General features: G+C 33.6%; 1 protein-coding gene across 1 annotated transcript in view; it reads left to right on the top strand.

Moving 5' to 3' along the window:
* LOC127175035 (MAM domain-containing glycosylphosphatidylinositol anchor protein 1) overlaps positions 1–16001 on the top strand; it is a 250165-nt gene that overhangs the window by 52153 nt on the left and 182011 nt on the right. Inside the window, exon 3 of the mRNA XM_051125843.1 lies at positions 3304–3443. Within this exon, the coding sequence (XP_050981800.1) occupies positions 3304–3443 (140 nt within the window). The remainder of the gene's footprint in view (positions 1–3303; positions 3444–16001) is intronic.

Below are 16001 nucleotides of genomic sequence, written 5' to 3'. Positions count from 1 at the left end.
TTCTGTCTATCCATCCATTCATAGTTCTACGTTCTATCGTTCATCTATCACCCATTTTGTTCTATCTATCTATCGTTCTATTGTTCTATCTATCGTTCTTTCGTTCTATCTGTCGTTCTTTCGTTCCATCTATCGTTCCATTTACCATCATTTATCTTATCGCTCTATCTGTCTATCTATAGATTGTTTTATTGTTCTTCCGTTCTATCATTCTCTTTCTATCGTTCTATCCTTCTGTCCTTCTGTCGTTCTGTCTACATCCATAGTTCTACCGTTCTATCGTTCATCTATCACCCATTTTGTTCTTTCTTTCTATCTATCTATCTATCTATCTATCTATCTATTGTTCTTTTGTTCTTTTGTTCTTTCGTTCTGTCTATCGTTCTATTTACCATCATTTATCATATCGTTCTATCTATCTACCTATAGATTGTTCTGTTGTTCCTTCGTTCTATCATTCTCTTTCTGTCGTTCTATCATTCTGTCATTCTATCGTTCTGTCTATCTATCCATCCATCCATTGTTCTACGGTTCTATCATTCATCTATCATTCATTTTGTCTCTTGTTCTGTTCTGTCTATCTTCTGTTATTCTATCATTTTATTGTTCTATCATTCTATCAATCTATCACTCTATCTGTCATTCTATCTATCTGCTGTATTATTCTAGCTATTGTTTTGTCTTTCTGTCTGTTATTCTATCTATAGTAAATACTGTAAGTACTCTTGATAGTGTTTTTGGTCAGACTAGAACTCATCCAGACTAGTCTGAGGTTGCTCTGGTTCCCCGTGATATTTATTTCCTCAGTATCTGACCCAGAGCGAATCCTGTTGCTGAGCGACCGCCTCCGAATACTGATGTGAAGATGTGGATTGTCTTCATCCCATGATGCACTGGGTCAGTGTGACAGTGATAGATGTTGACCCGGCTGCAGAGTTAAAGAGAGCTCATGCCTGACGCTGGGCGTTCTCTCCCGCTGAGGAGGAGAGTGGCCAACAGTCTGGGGTTTAGACACACACACTTCCACACGCACACCTGCTGAGAGGGCAAGTGCTTTGTGAGGTCCAGTCATCCACACATTATGTGGTGCACCCGCAGCTGTTAACGCAAAGACCTCACGCACACAAACACACCTCACACTTAACCGATCAATAATAATCACATCATGGAGAAATTCATTGGCTCTGTCTTTGAGGAGACCTCTTTATTGACCACACTGTTATTTTCTCTTACACACAGCCGTGCCGACACACATAGGCTCTCTCCATTTTAAAACAGGGTGAGGGTGGGTAATTTTTTGTTTAAGATGATATGTGACCCTGCATCACACAAAACCAGTCATGATTTTAAAAAATGTGTTTTTTTTAAAAAAAAAAAAAAAGATTTATACATATCTAAAAACTGAATAAATAAGCTTTTCATTGATGTATGGTTTGCTAGGATAGGACAATATTTGGCTGAGATACAGCTATGGGAAAATCACCTTTAAAGTTTTCCAAATTAAGTTCTTTACTAATGCATATTACTAATCAAAAAAATAAGTTTTAAGATATTTACAGTAGAAAATTTTCAAAATATCTACATGGAACATGATCTTTACCTAATATTCTAATGAGGTGTAGGGTCACATATATTTATTTTTACTAAATTCTAAGGTGTTATATATATACAATTAATATTTTTATACACATATACAAATAATACTTTTACTATTTTGAATTAGCTTTTTCATTTTTGTTTTGTAAATATTTCTGTTTAGCTTTAGTTATATTTCAGTTTTTGCAATTTTAGTAATTTAACTTAAACATATTTCAGTTAGTTGCCAATCCATAAATGTACATTTTCATGTAAGTTTGTTTTTAATCTAATATTTATATTTTATTTCAGGTTTACTTCAGCTTTTAAATAGATTTTTAGTTAATAACAACAACAAAGGTTTATCATTCAGTTTTTTTTTTTTTTTTTTTTACTGATTTACTAATGATTATTCAGTCCAATCTTAAACTGAATTAATTGGAAAGAATTGACTTAAAAGATTGATTTGCTCACAATTTTTTTATTGATATAGGTTGTAAGCAAGTTTTACTCTACAGAAAGAAAGAAATAAAGAAATATTTAGCCAATCCTCACAATCTATTTATTTTGACCGATGAATGTCCTTTAGATGATACTAATAATAATAGCCAATAAAATTTATTGTAGCAGAGCATAAAGATGAAGATTCATTACATAAATGTCCATGCCTTTTCTAGGCCTACAAAATAATTTTTGTGTGGAAACCCACAATAATAGCTATCTTTAAGAAATGTCACACACAGAATTGCTGAGTTAAGAGTTTTTTTTTTTTTATTAAGTATTTAAGATCCATTCTCATCCACTGGTTGTTAGCGGCATTAGCACGGGCGCAGGCCTCATTGTTCTGCTAATGAGCATCATTAATTTCCGGGTGTTGACTGACCTCTGATGCCTGCTCAGCCTCGACCACACCATTACACTCACAAATAAAAGGTTTGGCGGTTTCCACACATTTCTAAACACATCCCGCATTGCCTCGCAGCTCTTCCTGTCTCAGACTCCCTTTCAAATGCTAATAAGCGACGCAGACTCATCGTTTACAGTGTGTAGGCTGTCGCGGTACATGCCTTCCTCTTCATAATCAAAGCGCTCACCGGGCAGTGACCGCCGGGCTCGGCTACCCTCAGTGCTGGCTTGTATTCCCGGGGGTCTTGAGTTTGAATTCTGCTCAGAGCTTGACGTGAAGCCCACCGCATCCAGCTAGCAAACTCGGTTAACAAAGATGCCGCAGGTACTTGAGTGCACATCTGACTCATGGAACATGAGAATGGAGGATGTCATCCGAAATTTCCCTTCTCATTTTGTTTTGTTCATTTTGGAATGGTTAGGCCATGCAGTTCTATAAATGCTTTTCATGCTTCTCCATAAATGTACATATGAGACGTTCTCAAGATCTTATAGCAAGTTTAAGTTTTACCCAGAAGTCCACTTATAGCATGTACTGACGTCAGAAGTACTACAGTTCAATTGTTCAACATTATAGTATGTCTACTTAGTGCTTTGTACTTGTATTTTATGTACTAATTTTATAGTGGGTTTAAATAAAAAAACAGTTGTTTTTTCATTCATTCATTTATTTGTTCCTGGGCCACTGGAAGGAAGTTGAGTTAAGTTGTAGTGTAGCTAGTTTTAGTTATTTGGTTTCCTGTACAGTATATATAAACATAACTGCAAAAAGAATGAAGTGAAAATGTAATGTAATAATCTCTTGTTCTTTCTGCCCTTCAGCTCCTGCAAATGCTCAGATCGTGCATTCTGGGCAGACGTGTGTGGTGAAGGAGGACAACATCAGTGAAAGGATCTACACCATTAGGGAGGGGGACACGTTAGTTCTACAGTGTCTGGTCAAAGGACACCCGCGACCTCAGGTGAACACAAACATACTTTCACTAGTGCAGAGGTCCCCGACGGGTCGCAAACCAGTGCCGGGCCGTGGAAGAGTTGGTACCGGGCTGCAAGAATGCAAAATGACTCTAGGCTATATGCGATTCCCCTGTATTATTTATTGTGCGATTCCCCTTTAAGAGCCTATTTCCAAATTTACATAAGGCACATTTTAGAAAACTTTTAAAATTTTGTAAAAAAAAAAAAAAAAATTAAATTACATCATTTTCTGTATGAAGTCCAATTTGAGCTTCGATTGGGGAGTCAATTTACTAGACAGAAATATTTTTAAAAGCTATGAACTTTATTTGATATTTTTATTTTAAGCAAATACTTTTGTCCTTATGAAAGTGGACATTTTTAGCCTATTGTGACAAACAGTGCTAGTCAATATGTCACTAAGTATCTTATACTAAGATGTGCATGAGATGTACATCTCTCCCAGAGTACATCTCTCTAAAAATGCACCTGTCAAAAAAATAAATAAATAAAAAAAAGAGAACACAAAGACACAGCATGATTTTGTTCTTCATGTTTTTGTTTTGGTAGCTTAATGTGAGGAACATTTGTCAAATTTTTTGACATATGAAGTTGTGAAGAGAAAACACTTTTGGCATTTTAGATTAGACTCTAATGGTAAATCTTTCACGTGGGGTAAATGTTAGAAACAAGCAACATGTTTGCTTCAGCAGACAATTTAAACTAAACTAAATTATATATATATAATTTATTTAATTTAGTTTTTAATTCATTTAATGTATTTATTCTCTTTTATCAAATCATAAATTAGTATAAATATATATATATATATATATATACACACACACACATATATATAAATTATAAAATATATTTATTTTATGTACAATTCAGTATATTCTTTTTTATCAAATTACAATTAAAATAAAGTATACAATTAAATTACATATAGTAATCAAAATAATGCAGTTAAAAATAAATGAATAAATAAATTCTATATATGTAGTGTATTCCTTTTGATCAAGGTACACATAATTTATATAGTAAATAATCTAATATAATAAATTATATAAATGTTTTACAGACACAGCAACACACAATATGTTAAAGGGTTATTTTACCCCAAAAAGGAAAATTCTGTCATAAACCTGTAAGACCTTCGGTAATCTTCGGAAAACACATATTAAGATATTTTTGTTGAGATCCGAGAGCTTTCTGACCCTGCATAAAACTGCAATACAACTAGCACATTCAAGGCCCAGAAAGGTAGTAAGGACATCGTTAAAGTAGTCCATGTGACATCAATGGTTCAACCATAATTTTATGATGCTACGACAACACTTTTTATGCAAGCAGAGGAATGCACATGCATGAATAAATTGTTGAACAAAGTCATTTTTGTTTTCTCTGTGCACAAGAAGTGTTCTCGTAGCTTCATAAAATTACGGTTAAACCACTGATGTCACATGGACTATTTTAATGATGTCCTTACTACCTTTCTGGGCCTTAAATGTGTCAGTTGCGCTGCTGTCTATGCAGGGTCAGAAAGCTCTCGGATTTCATCAAAAATATCTTAATTTGTGTTTTGAGGATAAATGAAGGGCTTACAGTTTTGGAATGACATGTGTGAGTAATTAATGACAGAATTTTTATTTTTGGGTCAACTATCCCTTTAACTTGTTGACAGGTTGTTGAGAGGTCAACATTGATACACAGCCCTCAGGAGTCACTCTACCTCTGTACGAACCGTACAGTTTTAGTGCGTATGCGTGTCACGTATCCGATAACAGATGACTGCAGACACTGAAGGAGAGAGGGTCTGTCAGTGGACTTTAGTTTTTTATTTTTTTGTGCGGCTCGTGTTGGCGTGTGAGTGTGTGTTATATAAGGTAAGGGTGAGCTGATAACAGTAGGAGGTGTGAAGAGCATGGCTCCCACAGGCGCTCTGTCCACTGCCATCAGATCACTTATTAAAGACCCTCATACACACACGCATCCTCCCGACGACCTGTCTACATATATTAGTGCTCCAGGTTGCATCAGCAGAACACCCGATCTGATCTAAATTCCATCAGTTTTCCCTCCCGCGGTCTTGCGAACGAGTGCACGGAATAAAAAAGTTGCTATTCCATAACATGATCCACGATTTCCATTAGAAACGTCAGGATGTTACGATGACAACAGGCTGAATATAGGAGCGCAATATAGAGTGTGAATATAGTCACAGTGTCTGAATATAAACTAATGAGGATATTACTGCATGTACTGTCGGACGTTATTGCCTGCGGTGCCGGGCCTTCACGGGTCACTAGATAGTGTGCTTGTGTGTGTGCGTGCCTGGATTTTGTTTGTCTTGAGGGCTCATGCATTGAATGTGTATTGGTGTATTTTGCCCTTCACTGAAATGTAGATGTTTATATTGAGGTCGATGTGTTTGCAATCTGAATGTACTTTATTCAGATATATATATATATATATACTTTAAGTGCTGTTTGTAGAAAGGCAGACGATTGATTGTCAGTTTGCCATGTTTGTGTAACTGTCAGTGGAGTATAAACTCATTTCAATATTGATAGAATCTACACCTGTGATCAATTTGAACTTATTCTAAACATTGGAACTGAATAAAAACAAGTATAATGGTATAAAAACAGCATGTTTAGCCAATCCTGAAAACTAAAAAGAAATAGCATTATGTTTAATTTTAAGTTCTGTTTATCTTAGAGAAGTTTGGTTGTTTACTGTATGTAGGTACCAAAAGTTTAAGGTCCGTAAGATTATTTTTGAACGAAATTAATATTTTTATTCAGCAAGGATGCATTAAATATTTCAAATAACTGCTTTTCTTTTGGTTTCCACTGAAAATATTAAGCAGGACAACTATTTTTAAAATTGATAATAATAGATGATAATCAGAAATGTTTCTTGAACTAAAATGCAAATCAGCATATTAGAATGATTTCTGAAGGATCATGTGACACTGAAGACTAGAGTAATGATGCTGAAAATTCAGTTTTGTAATTGTAAATTGTAATAATATTTCACAATATTTGTTTCTACTATATTTTTGTTTAAATAAATGCTGCCTTAGTGAGTATAATAGAGTAAAATACAGTGGTGGACAAAATTATTAGAACATTAAGTCAATTTTTTTCTGTCTTTTGCTGTAGTGTGTCAGTAGGAAATGTCAGTTTACATTTCCAGACCTTCATTTTGCCATTAATTGTAATAATCCAGTGAGATTTTTGTTTGCACTAGGAGTCTGACAACAGCCAGTGCTTCACACAGAGATCTGATCTCACCATCATCCAGTCTGTCTGGAATGACGTAAAGTCCACTACCAAAACAAAGATTTACATATAATGTACTCACCCCCTTGTCATCCCCCTTAGTCATGTCTGTCTTTCTTCAGTCGTAAAGAAATTATGTTTTTGGAGGAAAACAGTTTAGCATTTTTCTCCATATAATGGACTGATATGGTGCCCGGATTTTGAAATTCCAAAAGGCAGTTTAAATGCGGCTTCAAACGATCCCAAATGCGATTGTAAACGATCCCAGCCGAGGAAGAAGGGTCTTATCTAGCGAAACATTCGGTTATTTTCATTAAAAAATATACCACTTAAATTCTTTTTAATCTCAAACGCTCGTCTTGCCTTTCTCTCTCTGAACTCTGTGTATTCTGACTCAAGACAGTTGGGGTATGTTGAAAAACTCCAATCGTATTTTCTCCCTCAACTTCAAAAATCAGAAGTTCCAACCCAGTCTTTGCCAAGTGAGCATGCAAAGAAGATCAAACACCCTTAACAAAAAAGGTAAAACAGCGACGATTTCAAAGTTGAGGGAGAACATGAGATGGGAGTTTTTCGACATACCCTAACTGTCATGAACTGGAACAAAAACAGTCCAGGCAGAGTAAGACAAGAGTGTTTGGCATTAAAAAGTATATAAACTGTATTATTTATTTATTTATTTTTTTAAATAACCAATCGTTATGCTAGATAAGACCCTTCTTTCTCGTCTATGATCGTTTACAACCATATTTGGGATCGTTTGAAGCTGCATTTAAACTGCATTTTGGATGTTCAAACTCGAGGCACCATACCAGTCCATTATATGGAAAAAAATGCTGAAATGTTTTCCTCAAAAAACATAATTTCTTCATGACTGAAGAAAGAAAGACATGAACATCTTGGATGACAAGGGGGTTGAGTAAACTGTTGTTCTGGAAGTGGACTTCTCCTTTAATGGCAAAATGAATGTTTGGAAATGTAAACTGATATTTCCTACTGACACACTACAGCAAAAAATAGAAACAACTGACTTAAAACCATTTTTTAGCTGGTGAAAATTCTAGTGTTCTAATAATTTTGGCCGTCACTGTAAAAACAAACTTTTAAAAACATAAAATCTCGGTGGTGCTTGAAACCTAAATGTGTAAATGTTAGAATTTCCTTGTTACATAATATATTGAGTAATCAAATAGCTCCATCGTAATATTCAATCTGATATATATGTTCGATATGGTGCAGATATATAAATGACTGTGTTATTTTTATTAATATTTTCATTTGTTAATTTCAGAAATCATCTATTTGTCCAGTGTTAGTCTTAGGTGTCCACTGGATCTGTGATTGACTGTAGATGATGACAGTAATGCTGGGAAGGCGATCTGGGCTGATGGGGACATTGGTTTGTGGTGTGTGTGCTGCATCCCAAAGGGAGTGTTGAGTTGCTCTCTGCATTGGCGTTCTGCAGCGGTGTCTAAAAACATGATACTGCTTTGACCCCTCCCACCCCTGCCTTTTTCTACCACATCATGTTTTTTTTTCCTCTGTGTGATTAACAGAGAGGCAGTAAAGGTCAGCTGCCTTCAAAATGATGGTATGTTTGGCTGTCCGGACACAGCTGCATGTCCATTGCTCTATGAACCCATTTGTTGTCGATTTGAATCCACTAATAGGCTATGAAATGTGGCAGAAATTTTGTTCAGCATGACACGATTTATATATTGTAAAGATGGAGATTAAACTATAGGCTTATGCAGATTAGTATATATGGGTTCTACAGTTAGTAGTACTGTTGGGGGCATTTGTACTAGGATATGCATATACAGTATTATGAATATTGTAACAATATTATCAGTATCTGTCTCGATATTATTGTGGTCACATGATGATATGAAACAATAGGTCTTCCAGGGAAAAACTGTAGTTTTTAAAATATATTTAAACTTCTTATTCTAACATAAAAGGTCTTTAAAGCTGTGTTTTGGGCCATTATGCTTTGGCACAGTATCTGTCAAATGAACTAAAACCGAAAGCACTATGTGGCTTAATCCCTTTATCAAGTCTGTTTTTGCTGTGCATTTCGAAAGCGTAGCATATACTTCATTTAGGTGATCAGCTCGATATCTGGTGTTTTCTGCGTTTTGGAGCGGCTCTGTTCACAGTTTAGGAATGCAGCAGCCACCATGTTTTTTGATGAGTTTTCTGACAAAATAAAAGCTCTACTTCCATTTCCGTCAAAATACAAGCTCAGAAGTGCAGTATGAATTGCTGACAGTTAGCGATTTAAATGGGTAACGTTACTGCAGTCCAAATTTAAAATATCTTTCAAGTGTAGAAATTAGGAAGAAGTATTGTAATTTCCCTACTGTTGTGTAAAGCAAAAATAATATACCTATGAAATATTCATTTTCATTTATTTTACAGTGCATTGTTTTACAATATATCACTATTACTGTCATTGTTGTTATTATTATTATTATATTCTACTTTCTTTGGCTTCCTAAAACATTATTGTGAATGTAATTTAGACTGAGACAGTATATCACAAATAAAAAGAGGGTTGAGTCCCCTTTTAAAGTTCAGGTACAAGTCAAGTTTTTTCTGACTTAAGTTTTTTAAGTTAATGACATAGGTTGGAGCTCTTAATTTTGCATGCTTAAAGTGGAAAATTATTTTAAATATAAAATAATTAAACCTTTTAAAATGTACAAAATATACATTTTCTTGAATTCTTCATTTTACTTTTTTTTTTTTTTTTTTTTTTTTTAAATACTGGCATAAATATAGCATTGTAGACTTCACATCGCAATATTATCGGGTTGTGAGATTTTGATATTGTTACATGCCCATACTCTACCTTTGCATTAAAATGCATTAAATTGATCAGAAGGGACAGTAAAGACATATATAATGTTACAAAATAATTCTAATAGAAAAAATTGCTGTACTTCTCTATTGAACAAAGAATCCTGAGAAAATGTGTCATGGTTTCTACAATAATATTAAGCAACTTTTTTCAACATTGATAATAATAATAAATGTTTCTTGAACAGCAAATCAGCATATTAGAATGATTTCTGAAGACTGGAGTAATGATGCTGAAAATTCAGCTTTGCTTCACAGGAATAAATTACATTTTAAAAGTCATTTTAAATTGTAATATTTTCCATTATTACTGTTTTTACTGTATTTGTGGTCAGATTAATGCAGCTGTGGTAAGCATAAGAGACTAATTCTTACAAACCTTGTTTTCTGAAAAATATGGCGTAAGCCTTGCTAATGCAACAGGGTAGCTGTCAATGTACTTTAGATTTATAAAATAAAAATAAACGGATTGTTAAAGTTCTAAGCAACTAACCATTCTGGTATGATTCTAATGACAGATTAAAAAAAAAAAGAATAATAATGTTAATCATAATTAAAATTGTTGACATACAGAACACTCTGAGGTGCAGATAGCTCCTAAAGTCTTTATTTGCTCTTCATTATCACATTGCTGTCTAGAAGAAACAGTTAAGGTTTCTTTTGTGACTTTTCTCTCATATACTATGTATCACAATGTCCAAATCAGGCCCGATTTACTATAATGTTTCAGACACAGACGGCTCAGTACACTTGCAACAGAAGAGAAAGTAAGTAAGTGAGATCGTTGTGTAGTGTTGAGTGAGCAGTGATTGTGTTTAAGGTCATTGGGAAGGTCTAGTGGTGTTGTAGATGTAGCTGTTTCACAGGACTCGCAGTTCACATCCTATAGCGTTTCTGTCACATGGACATCGGCGGCTAAATGCACAGCCTTTAGTAACACAATAGCAGTCTAAATGGCTTTTCTGAAAGAGATCCCGCTCCGCACATTATTTATTCATACTGCTGGTCACTGCAACCTTGGGCCCCGATCAGAGAGAGAGAGTGAGAGAGAAGAACAAAGAAAAAAGGCGGATTGGTATAGAAGTTTGAGATGAGGGGAGTGGAAGGAGGGGTCGTCTGGGTTTGGTTTCTGTCCTTGAGAGTGCAGCGCAAGAAGGATCAATACAGTTCAGAAAACAGAAAGATCAGATGGCAAAAAATCACTCCACACCACATACTGATCAAGACACAAGGTCATACGACAACAGAGAGACAGAGAGCAGAAAACACGGGCCGCGCATCAGGGCCGAAGCAACTCGTTCAGAGTTTGAGGAAGTTTATCTTTGTGGCCACAGCCGAAAGTTTGGGCGAGACATATAAAAGAAAATTCCTTAACTTATTTATTTATTTTTTTTATTATCCAGCAAGCTTTAATTTATGTCACATGCTTATTGTTATCGCCAGTTGCAGGTATCTATCTATCTATCTATCTATCTATCTATCTATCTATCTATCTATCTATCTATCTATCTATCTATCTATCTATCTATCTATCTGTCTGTCTATCTGTCATTCTCTTTCTATCATTCTGTTGTTTTGTCTATCTTTCTTTTTTCTTTCTTTGTCTATCTATCTATCTATCTATCTATCTATCTTTCTATCATTCTATCTATCTATCTATCTATCTATCTATCTATCTATCTATCTATCTATCTATCATTCTATCTATCTATCTATCTATCTATCTATCTGTCTATCTATCTATCTATCTATCTATCTATCTATCTATCTATCTATCTATCTATCTATCATTCTATCTGTCTATCTGTCTGTGTATCTGTCATTCTCTTTCTATCATTCTGTTGTTTTGTCTATCTTTTTTCTTTCTTTCTGTCTATCTATATCTATCTATCTATCTATCTATCTATCTATCTATCTATCTATCTATCTATCTATCTATCTATCTATCTATCGTTCTATCGTTCTATCGTTCTATCATTCTCTTTCTGTCATTCTGTTGTTTTGTCTATCTTTCTTTTTTCTTTCTTTCTGTCTATCTATCTATCTATCTATCTATCTATCGTTCTATCGTTCTATCTATCTATCATTCTCTTTCTGTCATTCTGTAGTTTTGTCTATCGTTCTTTCCTTCTTTCTTTCTTTCTTTCTTTCTTTCTTTCTTTCTTTCTTTCTTTCTTTCTTTCTATCTATCTATCTATCATTCTATCTATCGTTCTATCTATCTATCTATCTGTCATTCTCTTTCTATCATTCTGTTGTTTTGTCTATCTTTTTTCTTTCTTTCTTTCTTTCTTTCTTTCTTTCTTTCTTTCTTTCTTTCTTTCTTTCTTTCTTTCTTTCAATCTGTCTATCTGTCTATCTGTCTCATTCTCTTTCTATCATTCTGTTGTTTTGTCTGTCTTTTTTTTTTTTCTTTCTCTATCTATCTATCTATCTATCTATCTATCTATCTATCTATCATTGTTCTATCGTTCTATCTATCGTTCTCTTTCTATCATTCTGTTGTTTTGTCTATCTTTCTTTCTTTCTTTCTTTCTTTCTTTCTATCTATCTATCATTCTATCGTTCTGTCTATCTATCTATCGATCTATCTGTCATTCTCTTTCTATCATTCAGTTGTTTTGTCTTTTTCTTTCTATCTATCTATCTATCTATCTATCTATCTATCTATCTATCTATCTATCTATCTATCTATTGTTCTGTTGTTTTGTCTATCATTCATTAATTCTTTTGATCTATCTATCTATCTATCCATCGGTCTATCTGTCTATCTATCGTTCTATCGTTCTTTCGTTCTCTTTCTATCATTCTGTTGTTTTGTCTACCGTTCTTTCTTTCTTTCTTTCTTTCTTTCTTTCATTCTTTCTTTCTTTCTATCTGTCTATCTATCGTTCTATCGTTCTATCGTTCTATCGTTCTATCATTCTTTCATTCTCTTTCTATCGTTCTGTTGTTTTGTCTATCGTTCTTTCATTCTGTCTATCTATCTATCGTTCTATCTATCGTTCTGTTGTTCTGTTGTACTGTTGCTCTGTCGTTCTATCTATAGTTCTATCTATTGTTCTATCTATCGTTCTTTCTTTCTGTGTATCGTTCTATTGCTCTGTCTAGCATTCTTTTGTTCTATCTTTCTATTTGTCTGTCTGTCTATTGTTCTTTCGTTCTGTCGTTGTCTATCATTCTTTTGGTCTATCTATCGTTCTATCATTCTATCTATCATTCTCTCATTCTATTGCTCTATCGTTCTATCTATCCCTCTATCTATTGTTCTATCTATCGTTCTTTCTGTCTATGTATCGTTCTATTGTTCTGTCTAGCATTCTTTTGTTCTATCTATCTATCTATCTATCTATCTGTCTATCTATCTATCTAGTTCTTAAAAGTTCTGTAGCCATTTTTCAAAACTTTTTGACTTTTTGTTTTTTCGTTTTAAAGTTATATGAATCTTTTTTTCTTTTTCCTCACATTCAAATTTGAATTTGGTTCTGTGTCTTTTTACTACTGCAGTTCAAATTCTGGAATTTATTTTTTTTTTTTCAGTTGAAGGCACCAGACATATGGAAGAAAGTGGAATTTCTTTCTTTCTTTCTTTCTTTTTTTCTTTCTTTCTTTCTTTTTATTTTTTGTATACAACTGCCTATATTTCTGATCATTCATATGCCCCTGTCTGGAGACTGACAGGAAGCAGCATTGACGAAGATGAGGATAAAGGTTGTGATGGTGAGACACATATAGAGCAGAAGGAATATTAAAGCAGTGTGCTGGTTCTGTGAGTTGTGTAAAGCCCCCAGTGGTGGAGTGTTCTAGAAAGCGCAGTTCTCATTGGCATCTCAGTGTGCGCAGCATCTAAATGCATTACACCAGACGGCTTCGCACAGAAATGCTGTTTAACAGCCTCTGATTGGCCACGAGAGAGAATGAGTTAAAGGAGGAGGGTTAGACACAAATGTTTTAACTTGTACCAGATGTCTTGTTGTACCATTGGTAATAGCGGGAGGGAAAGACTCGGTCATCACAAATGTTTGATGTTTGAAGAGTTGATGTTATTGGATGAGTAAATACTGTTTTAAAGAGGTCACATTGTAGAAAACATGTTTTTTGATTTGAAACAATTTAATGAACTGTGCAGACGTTCGCAATCCAGACTAGGCTAGGCTGCAAAAACATGTAATTTGCAAGCAGGTGTGATAGTGGTTCACAGATTAGTGAATTAGTGTCATTTACATATATAATCTTGAAGGTACAGTAACATAAAGAGCCTGTTTAATGTGTTATTTTGGAGAGAGGGAGGAAAATGCTTATTTACCTTTCAGTTCTTATAAGTGTGAAGAACATTTTAAAGACCTATAAAGAACCTTTTGTGCAATGGAAAGATTACATGGATGATAAAGGTTTCTCAATGAGCCATCAATGCCAATCAAGAAGCTTTATTTTTTGTATTTGATCATAGAGAAATAATTGAGATTTTAAAGACTTCTCAGTTGTCATTTTCCCAGTACTGCAATCTTTCTCCACCTATCACGTCTCAATTTCAGCATTCTCTCAATCGAACTGTTCAGATTACATTCTGTCAGCGCTCTGCCGCATGCTTCGGTCAGCACTGACATCATCGCCGTCATCATAATCGTGTCCCTTTAGCTCATCTGCTAAAGCATGTCACTTGTGTTGCCAAGGTTGTGTTTTCAATTCCCAGGGAGCACACATGATGGTAAATGAAAGCCTGTTTGTGGAAAAGCCGAATGAATCAATGCTAGAAATGCAGTAATCATCATCATCATTGCGATTCGGGTTTCCTGTTCCAGACATTGCTCTCTCAAACTGATCGATCTCAGATTGCTGTTGATTGCCATCCAAGAGGAACTGGATCTCTCCCTTGATCATGTGGTGTATTTAACTCAGCGCTCAGTAAGTCAGTGATTATAGAACATCAAAGATGGATCGGACAAGTCGCTGATGAACTACGTGTCAGTGAAATCCTGTAAAGTCAGGCCTAGCCAGGCTTTTGATTCTGGCCTTAAATACCGACCCTCAGTTTTTGTGGCCATGAACATAAATTTTGTGGCCATGAATCTTTAAATGTTATATCTGCGTATGTTCAGATGAAAGTACTGCGTGACACAGGAAGTTATAAAAAGTTAAGCTTTTCTGGGACATTTTTAGAGAGAAAAGAAATGAAATATTTAATTTTTGCAATTTTAATGTGCTCTTGCTTGCTGTTGTCAAGGTCATGAATGAGAATTAATCAAATTAAATTGCTGTGCAAAATTACTTAAAATTATTTAAAATTAATGGCAAGAACAGAAAAAGCTGCATGTGCAGTATACAAGTGTAGTTTTGATTCATATTTTAAATAACTTTTTTATTTTCATATTTGTGTTTCCTTTTTTAGTTTTAGTAATTTCAGAACATAAACTGATTTCAGATTTCAGAACATTTCTCATTTTTGTGTATTTTTTTTTCATTAAATAATATTATAAAATATATATATTTTATTCCAGCTTTCAGTTATAAATAAATAATACTTTGTATTAGTTTTAGTTAACTGTAAAAATGATTCATATTATTAACTTTTATTTTCATATTTATGTTTCCTTTTTTCAATTTATTGTAGTTTAGGTTTTTGTATGCAAGTTTGTGTTTGTGTTTTTGTATCAAGTTTGTGTTTTGTATCAATTTTGTTATGTGTTTTTTTTCATTCATTCATTCATTTAGCTTTATTTGTATTTTAGTTTTAGTATTTTCAGTACATGAACTGATTTCAGATTGATTTACCGAACATTTCTCATTTTTGTGTATTTATTTTTTCATCTAATATTTGCATTTTATTTTATTCCCACTTTCAATTGTAAATAAATAATACTTTGTATTAGTTTTAGTTAGCTGTAAAAATCATTCATATTATTAACTTTTATTTTCATATTTATGTTTCCTTTTTTTCAGTTTAATTTTAGTTTAGGCTGTTGTATGCAAAAGTTTAGGTTTTATAGTAGTTTCATTATGTGCTTTTTTCATTCATTCATTCATTCATTCATTCATTCATTCATTCATCCATTCATTCATTTAGCTTTATTTGTTTTTTAGTTTTAATAATTTCAGTACATAAACTGATTTCAGATAGTTACCAAACATTTCTCATTTTTGTGCATTTATGTTTATTTCTAATATTAAAATGTTATTTTATTCCAGCTTTTAATTGTGAATAAATACAAATAATACTTTGAATTAGTTTTAGTTAACTGTAAATTATTCACATTATTAACTTCTATTTTCATATTTATGTTTCCTTTTTTCAACTTAATTTTAGTTTAGGTTTTTGTATGTAAAAGTTTAGGTTTTGTAGTAATTTTCTTATGTGCTTTTATCATTCATTCATTAATTCATTCATCTAGCTTTATTTGTATTTTAGTTTTA

The sequence above is a fragment of the Labeo rohita genome, chromosome 13, assembly GCF_022985175.1.
Source record: "Labeo rohita strain BAU-BD-2019 chromosome 13, IGBB_LRoh.1.0, whole genome shotgun sequence".
Taxonomy (NCBI): domain Eukaryota; kingdom Metazoa; phylum Chordata; class Actinopteri; order Cypriniformes; family Cyprinidae; genus Labeo; species Labeo rohita.
Note: the sequence above shows the minus strand (reverse complement) of the source record. Positions and strands in the feature narration are given on the sequence as shown.